General features: G+C 33.2%; 2 protein-coding genes across 5 annotated transcripts; both read left to right on the top strand.

Annotated features, from left to right (window-relative positions):
• Positions 1-1,522: 1,522 nt before the first annotated feature.
• LOC11438567 (serine/threonine-protein kinase STY46) lies at positions 1,523-8,375 on the top strand. Of its 3 annotated transcripts, none has more exons than XR_005646330.1 (16): positions 1,523-1,916; positions 3,031-3,421; positions 3,787-3,885; positions 3,976-4,080; positions 4,377-4,959; positions 5,073-5,113; positions 5,198-5,266; positions 5,336-5,436; positions 5,688-5,766; positions 5,870-5,968; positions 6,054-6,122; positions 6,272-6,321; positions 6,803-6,884; positions 7,275-7,369; positions 7,475-7,924; positions 8,100-8,303. XR_005646330.1 is itself a non-coding variant. In XM_013597959.3 (16 exons), exons 1-16 carry the CDS (start codon positions 1,636-1,638, stop codon positions 7,575-7,577), a joined length of 2,082 nt encoding a protein of 693 aa, XP_013453413.1. In that variant the 5' UTR covers positions 1,523-1,635; the 3' UTR covers positions 7,578-8,375. The 3 variants fall into 3 exon arrangements, 2 of the variants coding, with proteins under 2 accessions (XP_013453413.1, XP_003611138.1); XM_013597959.3 differs by having other exon boundaries at positions 4,377-4,581; positions 4,747-4,959; positions 7,475-8,375; XM_003611090.4 differs by having other exon boundaries at positions 7,475-8,375.
• A 1,479-nt stretch (positions 8,376-9,854) lies between these two features.
• LOC11441007 (E3 ubiquitin-protein ligase At1g12760) lies at positions 9,855-16,860 on the top strand. 2 transcript variants are annotated; one of them, XM_024784378.2, is made up of 5 exons: positions 9,855-10,656; positions 12,661-12,780; positions 12,916-13,048; positions 15,707-15,874; positions 16,287-16,860. In XM_024784378.2, exons 1-5 carry the CDS (start codon positions 10,085-10,087, stop codon positions 16,458-16,460), a joined length of 1,167 nt encoding a protein of 388 aa, XP_024640146.1. In that variant the 5' UTR covers positions 9,855-10,084; the 3' UTR covers positions 16,461-16,860. The 2 variants fall into 2 exon arrangements, with proteins under 2 accessions (XP_024640146.1, XP_003611137.1); XM_003611089.4 differs by having other exon boundaries at positions 9,859-10,656; positions 15,710-15,874.
• The last annotated feature ends 1,951 nt before the right edge of the window (positions 16,861-18,811 follow it).

Genomic DNA, 18,811 nt, shown 5'->3' with positions numbered 1-18,811 from the left:
GTCTCTTTTGTGGAGATTCCTCGTGTAAAATCTCAACCACATATCGAAAAAGAGTGAGAGCCAAAAATATTTAAAAAAAACAAGTGAACGATGGTGATGGAGTTTCATGGGTGGAGAATTACACTGCTTCCCGTCCGGTAAAAATACACACTTTAGGAAACATTTGACTATTTAAGAGTATTTGTAAAAATATGTTTAACGAGTGTAGGCAACCTTTTCTTTGAAGGAGAGTGGCAACCTAACTCGCTCTACTTATGTAAAATAGTTTGCATTTTATTATGTTTCCACATGTAATGCTTTGAGGAATAATACATTCTCTTTTGAACAATTTCTCTAATACTCACTCTTTTATTGGTTTAAATTATTATACTTTGAAAATTGAATTCCACAAACCGATGAGACATACATTAATTCCATTTTAATAAATAAGTGGGTGCTAAAGAGTGTCGAAAAGTGAGTGTTTTTAACCTTCCTCTTCTCTGAAATCTATGTTGCCTTTAAAGAATCGTGAACGATTTATCTAATAAAAAGAGATGATTCATGTCTTGCATATGACCCATAAACATCTTTTAATCTATGTTAATTTCATGTTTCTCTTATAATCAAATCAACACTTGAATTGACACATATGATACCCCCTCTTGTATCAACTATTATAAATATTTTTTTTTATAAGTTTATTGAATAGTTTACCAAATACATTATCATTCAATAAATCTAAAAAATGATACTCTCTTTAATCCTTTTTATAAGAAACAAAAGTGAAATTATTTTGAGTCCTTTTTATAAGAAAGATTTACCAATTTTTAAGTGTATTTGAAGTTAAATTTCATTTATACCCTTATTTATTATGAGAGAGGTTATTAAAAAGTAAATAAATTGCCGGAATCAAAAGTAATTAATTTAGGAGTATTTATGAAAAAATTTAAATGTAGAGATGTATTAAATGAATATAACTTATTTTAATGTATTTCCTTAATTTTCATGACTTATTTATTTTGTTTCTTATAAAAAAGACTAGAGAAAGTAGTTGATAAAAAAGAAGTATTATGTTTAAGGGTTTTGTTAAAGAGTGCTCCGGACAGTAATCAAAGAATATATATTTTTTTTTTTTTGAGAAATAGTTAAGGAACTTAGAACAAAAGAAAAAAGTTTTACTATTTTAACTTTGAAAAAGTAAAATATATAATTTCTAATACAATGTTTTATTTTATAATTCCTTAAAAGGAGAAAGTACTATGAAAAAACAATTGTTCACCTTTCTTCTTCGAGCCTAACTAACTAATGGCGGCTATGATCATTACTCTGATTTTCTAATGAGGAAATAGTGGTGGAGCATATGGCGTATAGTCCCGAGGGTCTGAAAATGCGGCTCTGTTTCGATAGACGCAATTGGTTATTCATTCCAGCAACCCTCTATACCTGTCTGCATCACATAGCTTCCACGGTGGCCATTGGACACGTGGCTAACAACCTTTAAGACACAGTGGGAAAATTTAATATAAATGATAAAAAATTTGAATAAAAAATTGATACAGGGAAGAAGGAGCCAGCCAAGTGATGAAGATACCTGAATAAACTAAAACTAGTATTAATACTAATAATACACGCGCGTTTCACACCGGTGTGACTTCAATGGGCGGCGAGGTGAGAGAAAATAGTGCGTACGAAGTTCTGGCGGATCGGTGCCGGAGGTTGGAAGAGCAACAAACCAAGCTGAGGGAGGAGTTCAAGGAGGTGTTGCAGGAGAAGAAGAAGAAGAAGAAACCCAAGGTCAAAGACAACGAAAATGAAGATTCAACTGCGGGTTATCTTTCTGGTTTCTTCTTCTCTCTAAGTCCTTATGCTAACGTTTTGAAATGCATGGGACATGCTGTTTATGTCCACGACGTGACCACCGGCCAGATCATATATTGGTAAGTCCTAACGTGATTAATATACATACATCATCATCATTATTTGATTTTATTCAGAAGTTAGTGTTTTGCTTGTTTAATGAAACAGTGTATCGCTGGCATAAGCACTTATAAGTTTGTATGTATAAGCTATAATAAAAGATAAAATGAAGTTAAACTGTTTTCATATAAGTTATAAGTTGTTTTTGTAAACTATGGTGAAGGACTTGTGAAAATAAACTGACTCAAACGGTCATACAAGTGTTTATCCTAGTAGAGAAGTTCAAATAAGTCAATCCTACCAGACTCTTATTGTAAGAGAATGCATCTGGTAAGTTTGTTGAGTTGAGAAATAATGTTTTCTTGCTTAGCTAAACATGTTTTGAATGATTTGTGAGAGTGTATTCCATTAATTATTGAATCAGAAAGACTCATGTGGCTTTCTGAACCATTTTTAAGGAAAACATTTGAAGCAGGATATGGTACATATGTCTAGAAGACTAGAACCAGAAGAACCTATATATGTTGTCAACTTTTTGGTACTATGGAAAAATATATTGAGTTGTATTTATTTCCATTATAAGTTGGTGTGCTTTGTTTAATGAGTTTTGATGCTATGGATGTATTTGATTACATATTAGATGAAGAATCTAACCAAATGGCTTCTTGAATCAAACTTGGTTATGGAATTTGGAATACAAACAAGGATCAGTGTAGACATGATAAAAGATGTTTTGTAAGAACAAAATACAATCAATTAACTAATTAATACAAATCATAAACAATTGACATAGTTAAAAATTATAGTACCCAACCTAAAGAGATTTATTGTTAGGACTTGGTTTAAAGTAAACTATGCAATCTAATCCTACTCGTGCAAAAGCCTAATAGTCTTGAAGCATGAGTGAAGAAGCCCAATTCCAGTTGATCAAAGAGGCTTTGGCATTGTGTGAATTAAGCATTAAATCTGAAATATTAAGCTCACTTCCAATCAAATCCTATTGTAAATCGAAATGCATCATGGTTGAATGCATTGGACTTTTTTTTTTGCTTTTTCGTCTTTCGGCAATTACCCTTACAATTGTTTTTTGTTTGCCTGATTGCTCTTGAGACAAACCTAAACTTTTTATTTCAGGAATAATTCAGCAGAAACTCTGTATGGATGGAAGGCAAATGAAATAATTGGACAAAGATTAGCTGATTACCTAGTTTCTGAAGAATATTATGGATCTCTACGAAGAATTCTACATCAGTTGATCACAGGAGTGCCATGGTCTGGACAGTTTCCTTTGAAGAAGAGGTCTGGTGAAATATTTATGGCAATGGTAACAAAAACTCCTCTTTATGAGGACGGTAAGCTTGTTGGTGTTATCTCTATTTCTAGTGATGCGGTTTTAGTTAACTCTAAGGATTTCGACAAGCAAAGAACTTGCCAATCTCGTACGAATGACCAGCCTGGAATTCAAAGTTCAAAAAGGATTCATTGGCCTCCACGCCCACAAATGGCATCATCTGTTTCCAATCTGGTTCTCACAAATTTCATCACTACTTCTCTTGACATTTTTCTTTCTTCGTTGTCGTTTTCTATTTTGATTGAGAAATTGTTTGTATAAAAAAAATTAGACTAGTGTCAAAACTCATTAACAACGGTATTTTCAAGTGTTCAAATACATGTAGATTTGAACACCTGAAAACTATGATTAATGAAGTAAGGTTGATGGTTAATGAGTTTTGACATCTAATATATCCATTAACCATTTACTGAACGTAATTAACTACGTTACCAACTTACAAAGTTCCTTCCAATTTTAGCTGTTCAAATAACACTACTCATTTTAATTTCATTTGATCATTTGTTGAAACTATGTCATAAAATCTGGATTTTTACCAGGCATCAAAGTTTCTTCCACTCCGGCAGAAAGATGACACAATTTCCAAGAACACTTCAGCAGACGCAGATGATCAAACACCAGGGAAACATAGCGTTTATGTATGTTCTGTTTAGCTTGAAGATGCATATGAGTAGCTATTTAAGTATGAGAATATTCAAGAGGTTTTGTCCCTGGTTTTTTAATTTCAGGAAACTGAATCTTGTTCCAGAAGTTACCAAAAAGAAAACACCACTGTCCTGGAGGCCAGCAAGAAGGATGAGTCTACAACTGAATTTGGCCAGCCTTCTAAAATTGTAAATAAATCTTCTATTTTGTTTTTGTTTGTTAGTGATACTTCATCTAAAACTTTAAGTTGAAAGTTTGAGCCAGTTTGGGGCAGTTCTGTAGCTTAGATGCCCAACTAAATTCAATCTTCTTGTTCATGTTTCCCTCTTAAAGTATACCTGTGGAAGCTCCGCATGTATTGGAAGTTAATATGAGTTTTGAATTCTGCATTCTTCTGACCTGTAAATAATATGCGCTTCAAATTTAGGTTTTTCTCTTTATGTGGTTAAGATATATGATCAGTTGCTTGGTTGAATCATATCAGGCTGCTAGAGTCCTTGCTAAACTCCGAGGGGGAAGTGAAAAATGTAGGAAGTATACTAGAAGTTTTAAAGACAATTGTGCAACTGATGACAGATCAGGAAGTAATAGAGTGAATAATGGAATTGATTTATCTGGAAGTTCAGTTGCATTAATGTCGCACCAGGATATTTCTAATGAAGAAGATAAAGAAGAAAAGCTCCAAAAATGTAATTCTTTATCTGTTGTGAATATAGCAGATGCAAATTTTTGTGCACATAGAACTTCTAGTATTTTCAAAGATAGTTTTGCTAAGCCCTTCTCAGAGGACTTTTGTAAATATTTTGGTTCGCCGTTTCCCCAAGACCCTTTGTTAAGATTACGCTGTACATTAGATCCAAAGAAATTGGAGCCAAAAGCTACAAATATGGTGATAGAAGATGAAATTGAAGTGCAAAAGCAGCAAGAAGGGTTGCCGTTGGCGAACTCGAAGGAGAGTATAAATGGCTGCATGAGTTCATCAAGCAAATGGAAAAGTGAATCAAACTCTGTTGTAGGGCGTGAAATCCATTGGGAAGACCTTCAATTAAGAAGGGAGATTGGGCAAGGTAATTAATTTCGCTGTGCATTTTATGAGTCTTTTATGATGAGGAGTTGAAATGCTATATTGCTTTTATTTAATTCTATCTATATCTTTCTTATGTTTTACTTTATCTTACAGGTTCTTATGCTGTTGTTTATCATGGAATTTGGAATGCATCGGTATAAACGTAGCATGTTCTTCAATTGTCTTATAAGGATTATTGACTTGCCATTTGCCTGAAAACTTATTTTCTATTTTATCAGGATGTTGCTGTCAAGGTTTACTTTGGGAATGGATACGCAGAGGAGACTTTACGAAACCACAAAAAAGAGGTATCTTTATTTTACTTTTATTGCCTTAGAAAGCATCCGATCTCTGAAATTTTTGGCTTCTTATTTCAGGTTGATATAATGAAAAGATTGAGACACCCAAATGTATTGCTTTTCATGGGAGCCATATATTCTCAGGAAAGGCATGCCATAGTGACAGAGTTATTACCTAGGTAAGGGTTAGGACAACTTCATCAAATAGCTTGTTACACTAACTGATAAAGGAGTTACACTTAGGTCGGATGCACATAAAATACTATGTATATCTAGTGTATTTTTGTTTCATTAGATAATAGACATGTGTATTAGTGAACATGAATATCATGTTCACTGTGTGCACAAAATATTCAATTAACTTTCTTTTTCATGAAGAAATTATTGCGAACCACCTTGCATTGCTTATTATTATTTTTTGGGTTGGTAGGGGAAGCCTTTTCAGAACACTTCACAAGAACAATCAAACATTAGACATCAAAAGGCATCTTAGAATGGCTCTTGATGTTGTGAGTTTTCCTCCCTCTCTCTTTCTCTGTCACAAATGCACACACATGTCAAGTTCGAGCCTTTATTGTTGCAATCTTTTGACTCACTTTGTTGTTTTTCTAGGCTAGAGGAATGAATTATCTTCATCACAGAAATCCACCAATTGTGCATAGAGACCTAAAGTCTTCTAACTTGCTTGTTGATAAAAACTGGAATGTCAAGGTAAGGATTTCTTGAAATTGCGTTCAGTAGTCCCAGGAAGATTGAATATCTGCCAGTTGGTAAATGAGTATTGCTTTTTTCTCAGGTTGGAGACTTTGGCCTGTCCAAGTTGAAGGATGCAACTTTACTGACTACCAAATCCGGGAGAGGCACCGTAATGACAACACTCGCTTATCATCTTTTTTATATACAAATTATCTGACTTGAACAGCTAGTAACAGTAAAAAAAATGATATAATTTTTATTTAATGAAGTTTTATTGTTCTCTCTTTCTAACAAGCTTATTTTTCTTTCAAAATGCAGCCTCAGTGGATGGCCCCTGAAGTCCTCCGCAGTGAACCTTCAAATGAAAAGTAATTCTTTGGAGCTGAGACTTAAAAGTTTGTGTTCAGTCTAGAAAATTCTCTCGAAATTATCTAAATCTTTGGAAGAGATCTTAAAACTTTGAGGATCATTCCTGAAAATTTTCCAAATGGTCGTTCTCTGTAACTATTTTCTAACCTGTCATAATGGTCTAGAGGAATGAATCAATCACAATAACTTGTCTCAATTGTGGTCAGCTGTATTTGTTTGCAATTTTGTACGAAGTCAAATACTTCAATCGTAACTGTTCAGCCTTGATATAGAGTTTACAATCTTATATTTGATTAGAAATTTCTAAATGGACGTCCTTGAAGTTTTTTCAATCAGTGTCCTACTTTGCCCGGTGTTAAAAAAACAAGACATGGGAAAATATTTTGCACTTCTAAGCAATGACTGGATCTTATTAAATTGGTAATGTCGATTAAAGCTTAAGTTCTTTCTTAATAATTTCTCATTTATTCTTTTATGCAGGTCTGATGTCTTCAGCTATGGTGTCGTCCTTTGGGAAATAATGACTCAATCTATTCCATGGAAAGATTTGAATTCCTTACAGGTTTCTCTCTCACACATTCTCGCACACACTACACACGCATGTATACAACAAACATTTGTCTTTAATTTCTGGACTAAGGTCTACTGCACACGGAACGTGTCACTCACATATTTTTTCACTTGTATTTCCTCATATCACTTTGAATAAACATTTGTGGAACTTTTTTTTTGGAATGAAACAATTATCAAACTTCAAACATGTTTAACAAATAATTTAGATATACTTAACCACCAATATTTAAGAGGTTAAGTATATACAAGTGATTAGTTAAATATGTTTAATAGCTAATTATTCAAATGTTATGTTAGGTAATTATATGTGTAGAACTGAAATTAAGTAGTATTGTTAAGGTAACTGAGCAGCTTGTAATTTCTGTATTTCATTTGAAAGGTTGTTGGAATAGTAGGCTTTATGGATAGAAGACTGGACCTGCCAGAGGGGCTTGACCCCCATGTAGCGTCAATCATAAATGACTGCTGGCAAAGGTGCTTCTACTATATATATTCATTGACCCGTTCAGTTCTAATATGACAGAGATTAATGTCTTCTAACTCAAACTGAAAAATTTACTTTGTGTTATGTGTGAGAAGTGATCCGGAACAACGGCCATCATTTGAAGAGCTAGTACAGAGAATGATGTTGATTGTCAGCAGAGTAACAGCTTTGTCATTAAACAGCATTGCAGAATCCTGAACGTGCTATGTGGTTTAAGGGAGGGAAGTGGCCGTTAAAAATGCAGATTTTCATTACTATAGAAATGAAAAGTACTAGCCAACAAATTTAGTGGTAAAATACAAATAACGACACAGCAGAGAGAAATAAAAGAGGGCTGAAGAATGGAATCGAATAGTAGCTAAATTGTTGTGATCCGAACCATGGTTTAAGGAACCCGGCGAGTTCACTCCATCTGACTACAGCCAACTCTGTTGATTAAGAAAGAGAAGTCTAACCATCTACAAGTGACTTAGGATACAATTTTCTGTTTAAGGCGACTAGAGGTTATGTTGTTGACTCGTAATGTGCTCCTTTTGTGAGGACTGGTTAGTGGCAATTGTATAACAGAAGGGAACTTCTTTTCCCACCCGAAAGTATATTTTTGGACACATGTGTGATTTTTAAGAAACGTAGGGCGGAAAAAGAAGTCTCATAACCAAATAAGGTTTCTTTTTTTGGGCGCGGATTCTAATTGAATCCCTTTTTCCCCGATGGCAACAGATACTCGTTCTGACACTGCTTCTGTCTGTGCTAGTCACTCCAAGTTGACTCTATTCACTGATGGGCTTGCACCCTGAAGGACTTCACATGTTTTTCGTCTCCAAATATTTATCTGTTTAATTGAAAGGTTATCTAATGACTAATTTTGTTAACAATAAATTTATCTAATAAAATATATAACCCTGCTGCTCCTTGGTTTATCTATGCTTGATGGTAGCATTAACATTGTGTGTAAATTATTTTGTACTTATTGGTTATTATTTCCTCTTCCAACAACATTATTCAGGAAATCACAAAGTTGTTTTTTCCTGTGATGTTATAAATAATTTCTTTGTAGTATTTTGCAATTAATATCTGTCAATAACCTGTATTTTAAATTTCCAAGTTGTTCTATGATCACGTCTGAGTAATGCTTTTCTCTCTCACGTTTTCAAGCCTTGTAAAAGTGTAGTAACAGTATTTGGATAAGTGTTTTATCAACCTTCGATCATTTAATTCATAAACTAAACGTACTTTATCTTGTAGAGATCAAACCTTGATCATCTCATCTATAAACTCAACATGTGTAACGTGTTGCCAATTGTATCACACTCATTGAATTGTTGAAGTATCTTTTTGATTCAAACATTTTAAAAGGCCAAGAACAAATATTTGGATTTTGGTAGAACTAGAGAGGAAAAGAAAACAAAAGTTATTTGAATCAATGAAAAAAAGGAAAGAAAAAGAGAGGTTCAATCTTTGTGAACCAATATTCTGCACATTCATTATCTTCTCTAAGGGTGTCAAGACAATGGGGATGAGAAGTTCCTTGCAAGTTGCAAGGTTAAACCAATGGCGAAATAGATTCAATAATAATGAAAGTATACCTCATGAAGCTAGTTGTTTCGTAATCCTTTATAGGTGACATGTAGCTAAACAATAAGGAAAGTATACCTCATGAAAAATATTTGGATACGGATGTGATTTTTTTATTGTTTTGTTTTCAGTATTTTCTTAAAAAAAACATGATTTTTCTAATTTTTTTTTCTTTAAAAAATATAAGAAAAATGAAAAAACATTTTAATATATATAGGTAATGTTGTTTTATTTTGAGATTTAATATAACAATAATGATGTTTCCCTCAAAAATAAAAAACGATAATGATGTTCTCCTTTTAAAATATATTTCGAAATGAAGTATAAACAAAAATGGTAGTTGAAAATTTAATACATCTGGTTAATAAATTAGTCATTGTTAATCAATTTTTCACATTCCTTTTTTGTCTATAAATAATTGACTAATTGTCACCTTTTTTATTATCAAAATTACTTATATTTAAGATGCAACAACTTTTAAGAAGAGTTGATAGTCCATTTGGGTCCCAACTCCCAATTCAAAAGATTAGTCTTCGCGTAGAGATATGCTAAAAACAAATTAATTTTAAATTAATTTTTTTATTAAAGTATTTATTTATTCTTTGATCAAGTAATCTAGTGAGTAGAATTCATAGTGAGGTGTTTGGGCTTGTATATCATATCTTAAATTCATAAATTTTGTTGTATCTTTTATATTTATCGTGTAAGACTGCAAGTATATGAGTTTAATAGATGAAGCTTGATGTAACATAAAAACAAAAATGTAATTTTCGTTGCTCTCCATACTTGGTTGATAACGATGACTAAAAATGTTACCACTTTGATTAATCCGAACAACAAACCAACAAACGGCACCGTATGATTGGGTACATACATAACCTCTCAATAATTAAAAAGCAAAAAAACTAGTCGTGTCATCACTTATCTTCACCATTTCAATTTCTTCCCCCAATTCAGATATTACCATTTTTATACTCTCTTCGAATTAATTAATCATCATCATTTATTTAATCCATTAATTAATTAATTAATTCATCTCTTTCACTTCATTTCTTCTACATAATCATTATTATAACATTTTCATGTTCTGAACCGAACCGAGTCAATTACCGACTCACCGAGTCACCACCATGTCGACACCGAACCGTTCCTCATCAGACATCATCGATTCAACCCCCTTTCTCACCAATCCTGGCAACGGTTCTTCCTCCGATGACCTCAACAACTCCGGTCGCCGTCGCCGCCAACGCCTCCTCCAAGCCGCACGCTTCCTTCGTCAAGCAAGCGGCCGTCGAACGATGCGGGAACCCTCCGTCGTCGTTCGCGAAGCCGCGGCTGAGCAATTAGAAGAACGACAAAGCGATTGGGCGTATTCGAAGCCGGTTGTGATTCTCGATATCGTTTGGAACTTCGCCTTCGTCATTGTAGCGGGGACCGCTTTGTTTTTGAGCCGGAACGAAGCGCCGGAAATGCCGTTGAGATTGTGGATTGCGGGATATGTGCTTCAATGTGTTCTTCATATGGTTTGTGTTTGTTTTGAGTATAGGAGAAGGAGAAGATTTCAACGTTCTTCGTCTTCTAATGCGGTTGCAGGTTCTGATAGGATTGGTAGTGGGAATTTCAGTTCAAGAGAAGGTTCTCGTTCTGCTGTTTCTGGTTCTAGTTATGTTTCATTGGCGCAATTTGATGAAGAGAGTACTAGGTGAATTTTCTGAACCTTTTATTGTATTTAATTCTGAGTTATTTGGTGAATATTTTGATATCTCGTTCTTATAAGACTTGTGTTAAAGGATGATGCATTTTTTGTAGGGAATGTTTTGTGAACTTTGTAACTTCATGATGCATAAGAGAAATTTAATGTGTTTGTTTCTATGTTAAATAGTGTATTTATGAATGATAACACTAGATTAAGCCTATGCTTTTTTAATAGTTTAAAGTATGATCAAGGGTTTTTTTGGGATGTAAGTAAATCGAACTTGATAGATGATAACACTAGATTAAGCCTATGCTTTTTTAAACTATTTTAAAGTTTAAAGTATGATCAAGGGTTGTAGGAGAGGTTTTTATTTTTTTTGGGATGTAAGTAAATCGAACTTGATAGGTAATATGGGGTTTGGCCAGGAGATAAGTAAATCCTTGCAAAAAATTGTTCTATCCAGAAATCGAACTCGATAGGTGAGGCTTTGTTAATTGATAAGTCTAGTATACCTCTAGTCAACTTTTCAGAGAGTTGATATAGCTGATGTAGTTTTCTTATTAGTTAAGGAAAAGAAAAAATACTCATGAAAGTTCAAAATGTATTGAAGGTTTTTATATTATACTCAATACTTTATTTATTTTTTTTTTTTGTGTTAAATGTGAAGAGCTTAAAGTTTCTCTCATGTTGCTTTGGGTGATTTAGGAAGGTGAGAGGGAAATAAGTTTGATGTAAAGGGATGACGGAAATTGCTAAGTGATCGTGATTCATGATGATTAACTTATTTTGTGTTGAAAGAGTGGTATTTGCTCAGTTTCTTAAACACAGGTGCAAGACGAAGATTGCAAGATCATATGCCCAAAAGTATCACTTTCGCAGCCTTGGTTTCCTCAAGCCCTAATTGAATTGTAGTTCAGAATCACATTTCCAACTAACAATTTCAAATAATTTAGACATAGTTTAAACCATTAAAAAATCATAGATTGGACCATGAAATATAGCACTTCAAGTTAAGAACTAGAAACCATTGATATGTCTTCGTTTATTGCTTCTACCATTTTTACTCTCCACCAGACGTTATAGTTGTTTGCGTTAGCAACCAACCAACCAACCGTTGCATGTGTACTTTGACAAAGCATTTTTGTTAGGATCCTTCTCTAAGTTCTCTTGGTACCTTTTTTTTTTAAGGAAGTTCTCTTGGTACCTAACAGCATTCCTTTTTCTTTTTTGTTTGTTTATTTATCTTGTTTTCTTTTCCAACTCTTTCTCTGGTTGAAGACCCTATCTTGCATCAATCTCCAACTCAATCTTCCTCTGAACCTAGTAATCGTTCCTTAGAAATTTGATATTCCACGTAATCTACAAGCTGACAAATGGTGAGGATTTATGAATTCAAGCAAACATATTTTAGTAATTTCATTGTTATTTATTAACTTAAAATATGTTATTTTTGAATAAATTTTGAACAATCATCTTGAACAATAAATTTCTGGTGTTATACTTTAACTCATGCTTTGTCCCTAAAACGAATTCATGTTTTCAAGTATGTCAAAATCAAAAGTTTAAATTAGATTATGAACTTTATCTCACTCATGTCGCCCAAATGAATCTTCATGTAAATACAAGATGATACCGTGCAACAATGCAAGTGATTTATTCCTCTGATTCAATTGCCAAAATGTATTTTTTACTTGTTACTTGATAATAAACCTTTTTCTCTAGAATAACCCATGTTTTAAGATTGATAATTTGCCATGTCTTAATATACGATATTTTTACCTGACCAGTGTGAACCATCTAACTTGAATGAGCGAGGCACTTTCCAATTTTATGCACATAAATCTGTGCTGTGGGATGAAGCACCATCAACATTTATTAACTTCTTTTTTATTGATTAAGGACCAAAGCAATTATTATGCATTTGAAATGAGTGCCGCTTATTTTCTGGTCATTGTAGTTGTCTGTTGTTTTTCACCATTTCCCAATTTTTATTGTCGTTTTTCTCGGCAGTGTTGCTAAACATTTGGAATCAGCCAATACCATGTTTTCATTTATTTGGTGGATTATTGGATTCTACTGGGTATCAGCTGGTGGTCAAGCTTTAGCCCAAGATTCTCCTCAGCTTTACTGGTTTGTCCTCTTTCACTCTCATTTTCAACTTGTTCAAATATCTTTTCATTTCTGATGTATTGATCTTTTAGCAAGTCAACTGATATATACTTATTTTTCGTTGAATACCTTTGGCCGAATATATGTGCTTTGCAGGTTATGTATAGTCTTTCTTGGTTTTGATGTTTTCTTTGTCGTTTTCTGTGTTGCGCTGGCCTGTGTCATTGGTATCGCTGTTTGCTGTTGTCTTCCATGTATCATTGCACTTCTTTATGCTGTTGCAGACCAGGTGACTACTTGTTCAATCAGTCATTTGTTCCCTGTTCTTGTTTTTTTTAATAACAATATGAATCTCGTGTCTCAAAAACCCTAATTGGAATTGCTATATCATGTGTAATTTTGGTTCAGAAGTTGTTAGGCTCTACTAATCTTTGAAGTGACTCTGCAAATTTAACCGTTTCAACATCAATGGTAATAATTGTGAAAGATTAATGCTAAAATCTTTTTATACACATAACTAGTGAATGAACTTATTAGACAGGTATTAACTCTGGATTTATTTGTTTCGCAGTGTTAGTATATTGCCGTACATAGTTGACTTGTAATATTATTGTACTATTTTGCCAACACACAGGAATAACTCATTCTTTAAGTATGATGGATAGATGATAGATATTATACTCACATTTCCTGAAATTAGGATTCTCTCTCTAGATCCTCTATTTTCTGTGGGAAAATTTAGAGTCTGTTCATTAAGACGTTTTCCTCAGTTTTTTCAGGTTTTAGGGTGAGTCATTTTATAACATTAAAATATCATTTTAATGTGAAATTAGAGAGAAATAGTTTGGGGGAGAAACCCAATTATTACTGTTATCGATTATAAATTGAAATTTTTCATGACGGATGTATTCTACAACCATTAAACCCACTGGTACTTCGAGAAGACAAGGAAGGAGCATTCAAGAAATTTTCTGATGCAGAATTTGACATCATAAGATCAAAAAGGGATTGTGTTTAGGAAGTAGGTGTCATGAAAGCATGGCCTGGCTCATATCTGCCGGAACGTGCAATTCACAGTCATGTTACTGGAGGGAGATTTAGGTTGAGTTGGAGAACAAGGTGAAAGTTTGGGAATAGTGACAAGGTTAAATTTTTTAGAGCAAATGTAATTAGGAAAGGGAAACGAAGACTGTTCAAAGCGTAATTGGAAATAAAAGTGAACTTTTGACAATATGACAATGGCTAATTGTTTATGCAAGATAAGATCTGTAACTCAACTGTCATGGAGAAAATTGAGGTGGTTCCCATTTTAGCAAAATGGTAGAGCCTTGTCCTAGGTTATTTGGGTATGCTGGAGACTGGAGAAGTCACGCAGAAGTGCTGATGTTGACTAGATGGAGAATTCTCTTATACGAAGAGACATATTAGACCAAATAAAATTATAGGTATAACTGTTGAGAGAGGTTCAGAGGTATATGGTTCATCTCTATAAAGTTTGTCTTTGAACATAATATAGGATAGGGAGTTACGACGTTGTCTATCAAGAACAAGCTTAGTTGTTGATGGTGCATTGTTAGGATGGTTATTGATGTATCGAAAGAGGAAGTTAGGTGAGAGTTCATATCTCCACATATTTTGAATAGTTGGACTAGTGTTGGCATGGTGGTCAAAGTCATGATGAGACTTGTAGGCTCATCCGAGTTTACATGTCTATGAAGCAATTGAGTTGACTCGCTTCCAAAATCTTTTTTGAGCAAACTTGGTTGACCATGCTCTAAATCTTGTGCTTATGGCCAAGTGAGCTAGTATGAAGAAAAGAAAAATTAGACCCAAAAACAAAGTTATGGAGTCAATGTGAGAGATGACTACTAGAGAGGAGGAGGCTGGGATTTTTTCGTTTTGCATTAGGGATAATTTTTAATTCCGCCCAAAAGACCATAAGAATGCTGCTATTCTTCTTCATGTTAAAAGGATAATTTTTAATTCAAAATTTTCTAATATGGAAAACTAGAAAATATAAATTAAGAAAAATTCAATTTCAATATTTTATATATTAGATTGTTTTATAGGACACTTTTTAATTTTGTACTTTTCCTAAAAATACTTTGAAGCACTCAGAATAAATTTTACAAATATAATTGAAACTAGTGAATACATAGATCTTGTTTGACTTGTTTTCACTTGAAAACCTACAGCTTCGAAATTTATGTATAGTTAATATTTGGGGATTTCTTATTAATTTGAAGATAGTGAATACTTGGTTCTGGTTTGAAAATTTTCACTTTAGGAATTTAATGGTTTCAATTTATATATATATATATATATATATATATATATATATATATATATATATATATATATATATATATATATATATATATATATATATATATATATATATATATGCATGATTTGGTCATTTATGTAGTATGATGATGATCTGCACACTTTCTTCACAAAAAAAATATCACAATATTATTTTGGTTTGCTACTTTGCTTTATAATGGAGTTGGAATATTAAATATCATTGTCTTAAAGGTACTTATATTATGTATATATACCATTTATAGGTTTTTAATTATTATATTTAGTATTAGTAAAATGCGTAAACAAGTTCAGTGTACGGACTTTCCATGAGTTTATGTAGATGCTCTAGAGTTTAACAATGACAACCTTGAGTGTAACCAATATTCTGCTCTTCATTTGTATTTTTTTATCCTCATCTCCCGTATTGTCTTCCAGTGATATAGATCCAGGTTTCTGTCAATAATTGTTGGCTAAACATAAATAAGGCGATATCTGAATTTGTTTGTTTTTTTTACAAGTCTTGATGACAATGTTGTGTTGTAGGCTTGGACTAGTTAGTGGAATATACATTATTTATTGTCCTTGCTTTTATCTTTCTATCTCTATACCTATTTATTTATTATATTTGTGGATAAAAAAGCAGGAAGGGGCATCAAAGGAAGACATTGAGCAGTTATCAAAATTTAAATTCCGAAAAGTTGAAAGTAATGAGAAACAAACTGATAACAATCAAGGTCCTGTTGGAGGAATAATGACTGAGTGTCGGGCTGATTCACCCATTGAACATGTTCTTGCTGAGGAGGATGCGGTATGTTATAATTCATCAATATTTGTTCTTAGCGAGCTTAACCTTTTCTCCCTTTTCCAATGTTCACGTTGCGTTGTTTCTAATCAGATTTTATTTCACTGTATTTCAATGGGAAATCTATGTAATGTTTCAAACACAGACTTCGTTGCATACTGTTTTGTTGTCATCATCACAGTTTTGATTTGTAAAATAGATCTTCACATTCTTACCCTGAAGGGTGCAATATGTATAGTCTTTTGTGAGCTTGTTTCTATGTGGAGTCTTTTGACCATCACACTGTACACCTAAGGAAATTGACATAGTGATTCAAGTGCGTGCAAGATAATTTTGTAATAAATCAATGTGGTCTTAACAAAATGAACGAGTCCTCTGTCACTCAACAAATCTGACATTTTCTTTTTATCATTTATAGGAATGTTGCATCTGCCTTTCTTCTTATGACGATGGAGTTGAACTAAGAGAACTTCCTTGTGGTCACCATTTTCACTGTGCCTGTGTGGACAAATGGCTGTATATTAATGCCACATGCCCTCTCTGCAAGTATAACATCTTGAAAAGTAGTAACCTGGGTCAAGAGGAAGTGTAGATGATCTCGGAAATGTTTATGGCTACCATTTTGAGAAATCTGCATGATTTTTTTATCACTTTTAATAGGCACAACATGTCAATACACTTCAGATACAGGCCTATACGATCGTTGCTGCTGCTGCTTTGTGCTGTAATCATGTAGTGATAGTTGCTTTGTTTATTGGTAGTTATTGTGGCTTCTAACTGGTTGTGTATAGCGTTGTTCAGCGCATTTCGGCTATAATTATCTTAAGAGCCAATTTGGTTGTCATTTATATTTTATTTTTATTGTCGCAATATTGTTGTTGTCGCCATTAATGTCTGGTCTAAGTCATTCTAATTGTATAATAATGGTCTATTAGTCTCAGAATATGCTTTAATCAAGTTTATAATTTGTTGCAGTTTACATAATTTTATTATATGGTTGGCCTGAAAATTTGAAATTATGACAATCCAATCTACTATCATGCCATTGACCGTTACTAGTCTTTTAATCCCAGCCAGTAGAGGGCTTCCATTGAGAGAGACGAGAGGGGCCAAGATAAGTAGAGAAAGTAGTATTTTCCGTTTGGTTGAGTAAAAAAAAGGATTTATTACCCTTCTTGATAAAGGATTTATTACCCTTCTTGATAAAGTCGTTGATAAGAGAGAAAAAAAAAAAACGAGTAATAAGCTAAGGGTTTTGTTAACGAGTGCCTTTGGGGTACTCTTTAAGCATTTCAAATTTAATAATTATTTTTTAAAAATGTCAACTATTATAATTTCCAATGCATTTAATACACAACTTTTCATTAAAAATTTTACAATTTAAAATGCTTAAAGAGTGCCCTAAGGATACTCGTTAACATTTTTCATTAATTCTGATTGCATGAAGTACAATAAGGCTTATATAGTTAATGAGAACAGCTAATTAGTGCACATCCACTTTTTGAAAGATCAACTTCAAGGAGAATTAGAAATGAATAATAATTTGGGTGCAACCAAGAAAATTTTGGGAATGGATACCGTTCGAGTTAGAGACAAAAGAAAGCTCATTGTCTCGAGAAAACTACCTAAAGAAGGTAGTTGAGAAGTTCAACATACCTAACATTTCAAACTACCTAGTTAAGATCACTAGTGTTCCCTTTGCCTCACATTTCAAACTCTCAAATGTCACATGTTTCAGAAATTGACATAGAATTTCTATGGAGAAAGTTCCCATGCAAAATTCCATTGGTAACCTAATGAATTATGAGGTATGTTCTAGGCCTGATATAACACGTTATCAGTGTTACCAACAGATACATAGGAAACTCACGATCAACATATTGGCAAGCAGCCAGGTGGGGGCTTAGGTATTTCAAAGGGACTGACCATAAATGCAGGGACTAGTGTACTTTACTGCTGAAGAAAATAGTGTGCATTTATTGTGATAGTCAAAATGTTGTAAACTCTAGCTATAAATAAACAATTTAGGTTCAAGCATTGGTGTCTGAACTGGAGTCTCCCAAGAAATAGTGTGCATTTATTGTGATAGTCAAAATGTTGTAAACTTGAGCAAAAATCAAATGCATCGTGAGAGAACAAAGTACATTAACAAAAGACTACACTGCATTAGAAATGTAATTGAAAAGGGTAATGCAACTTGTCAAAATCCACATCGGTAATAATCATGTTTATATGCTCACAAAATCTATCACACTTATCAAGTTCATACAATGCTTAAACTTGCTAGATATCGGAGTTGACTGATGAGGTCTCAAAAGAAGTACCAAAGTGAAAAATTGTTTAGCCAAGATATTTTTTTATTTATTTTTACTATCAATATTACCTACACATGAATAGGAGGCAAGCAGGCAACAAACTGCGCCGCTAGACCTTTTTGGATGGCAAAAACCAATCCTCGTAAAATTGGTTTTGCCATCATCAAATTTGGCATAAATAGCTTGTTGCTTTGTTGATTAAGCTGATTTATTCACTTTTTGTCGTTTCACACTTGAGAGAAAAGTACAGAGATTTGAGATCAAATTTAAGAAGATTTTTTTTTGAGCAAGTCAACTTCATAAAGTTTATGATCAGTTAAGTGTAACAATCAAGTGCATAGTGGATCTTCACAATTTAGGATTTTGTCGTCCAAAGGCAGGAGTTTTAACACAAACTTGATTTAACCATTTTGTGTTCTTTTTCTTTTTCATATGGTCGTGTTTTACTAATACGATTTTTTAGTCTTCAAATTGCAATAAAAAGTGCAATTGCATGCAATTCACAACTCCAGAACTGATTCCAAATGATCAGGTTTAACCTGATATAATTTAAAAAGCCACCTTATAATTTGACCATCTAATCTTAATTGAATTATCATCGATGTCCTAGATGTATGAATGTGAAAAA

This window comes from Medicago truncatula, chromosome 5 (genome assembly GCF_003473485.1).
Source record: "Medicago truncatula cultivar Jemalong A17 chromosome 5, MtrunA17r5.0-ANR, whole genome shotgun sequence".
Taxonomy (NCBI): Eukaryota; Viridiplantae; Streptophyta; class Magnoliopsida; order Fabales; family Fabaceae; genus Medicago; species Medicago truncatula.
This window is presented reverse-complemented; position numbering and strand designations above follow the sequence as displayed.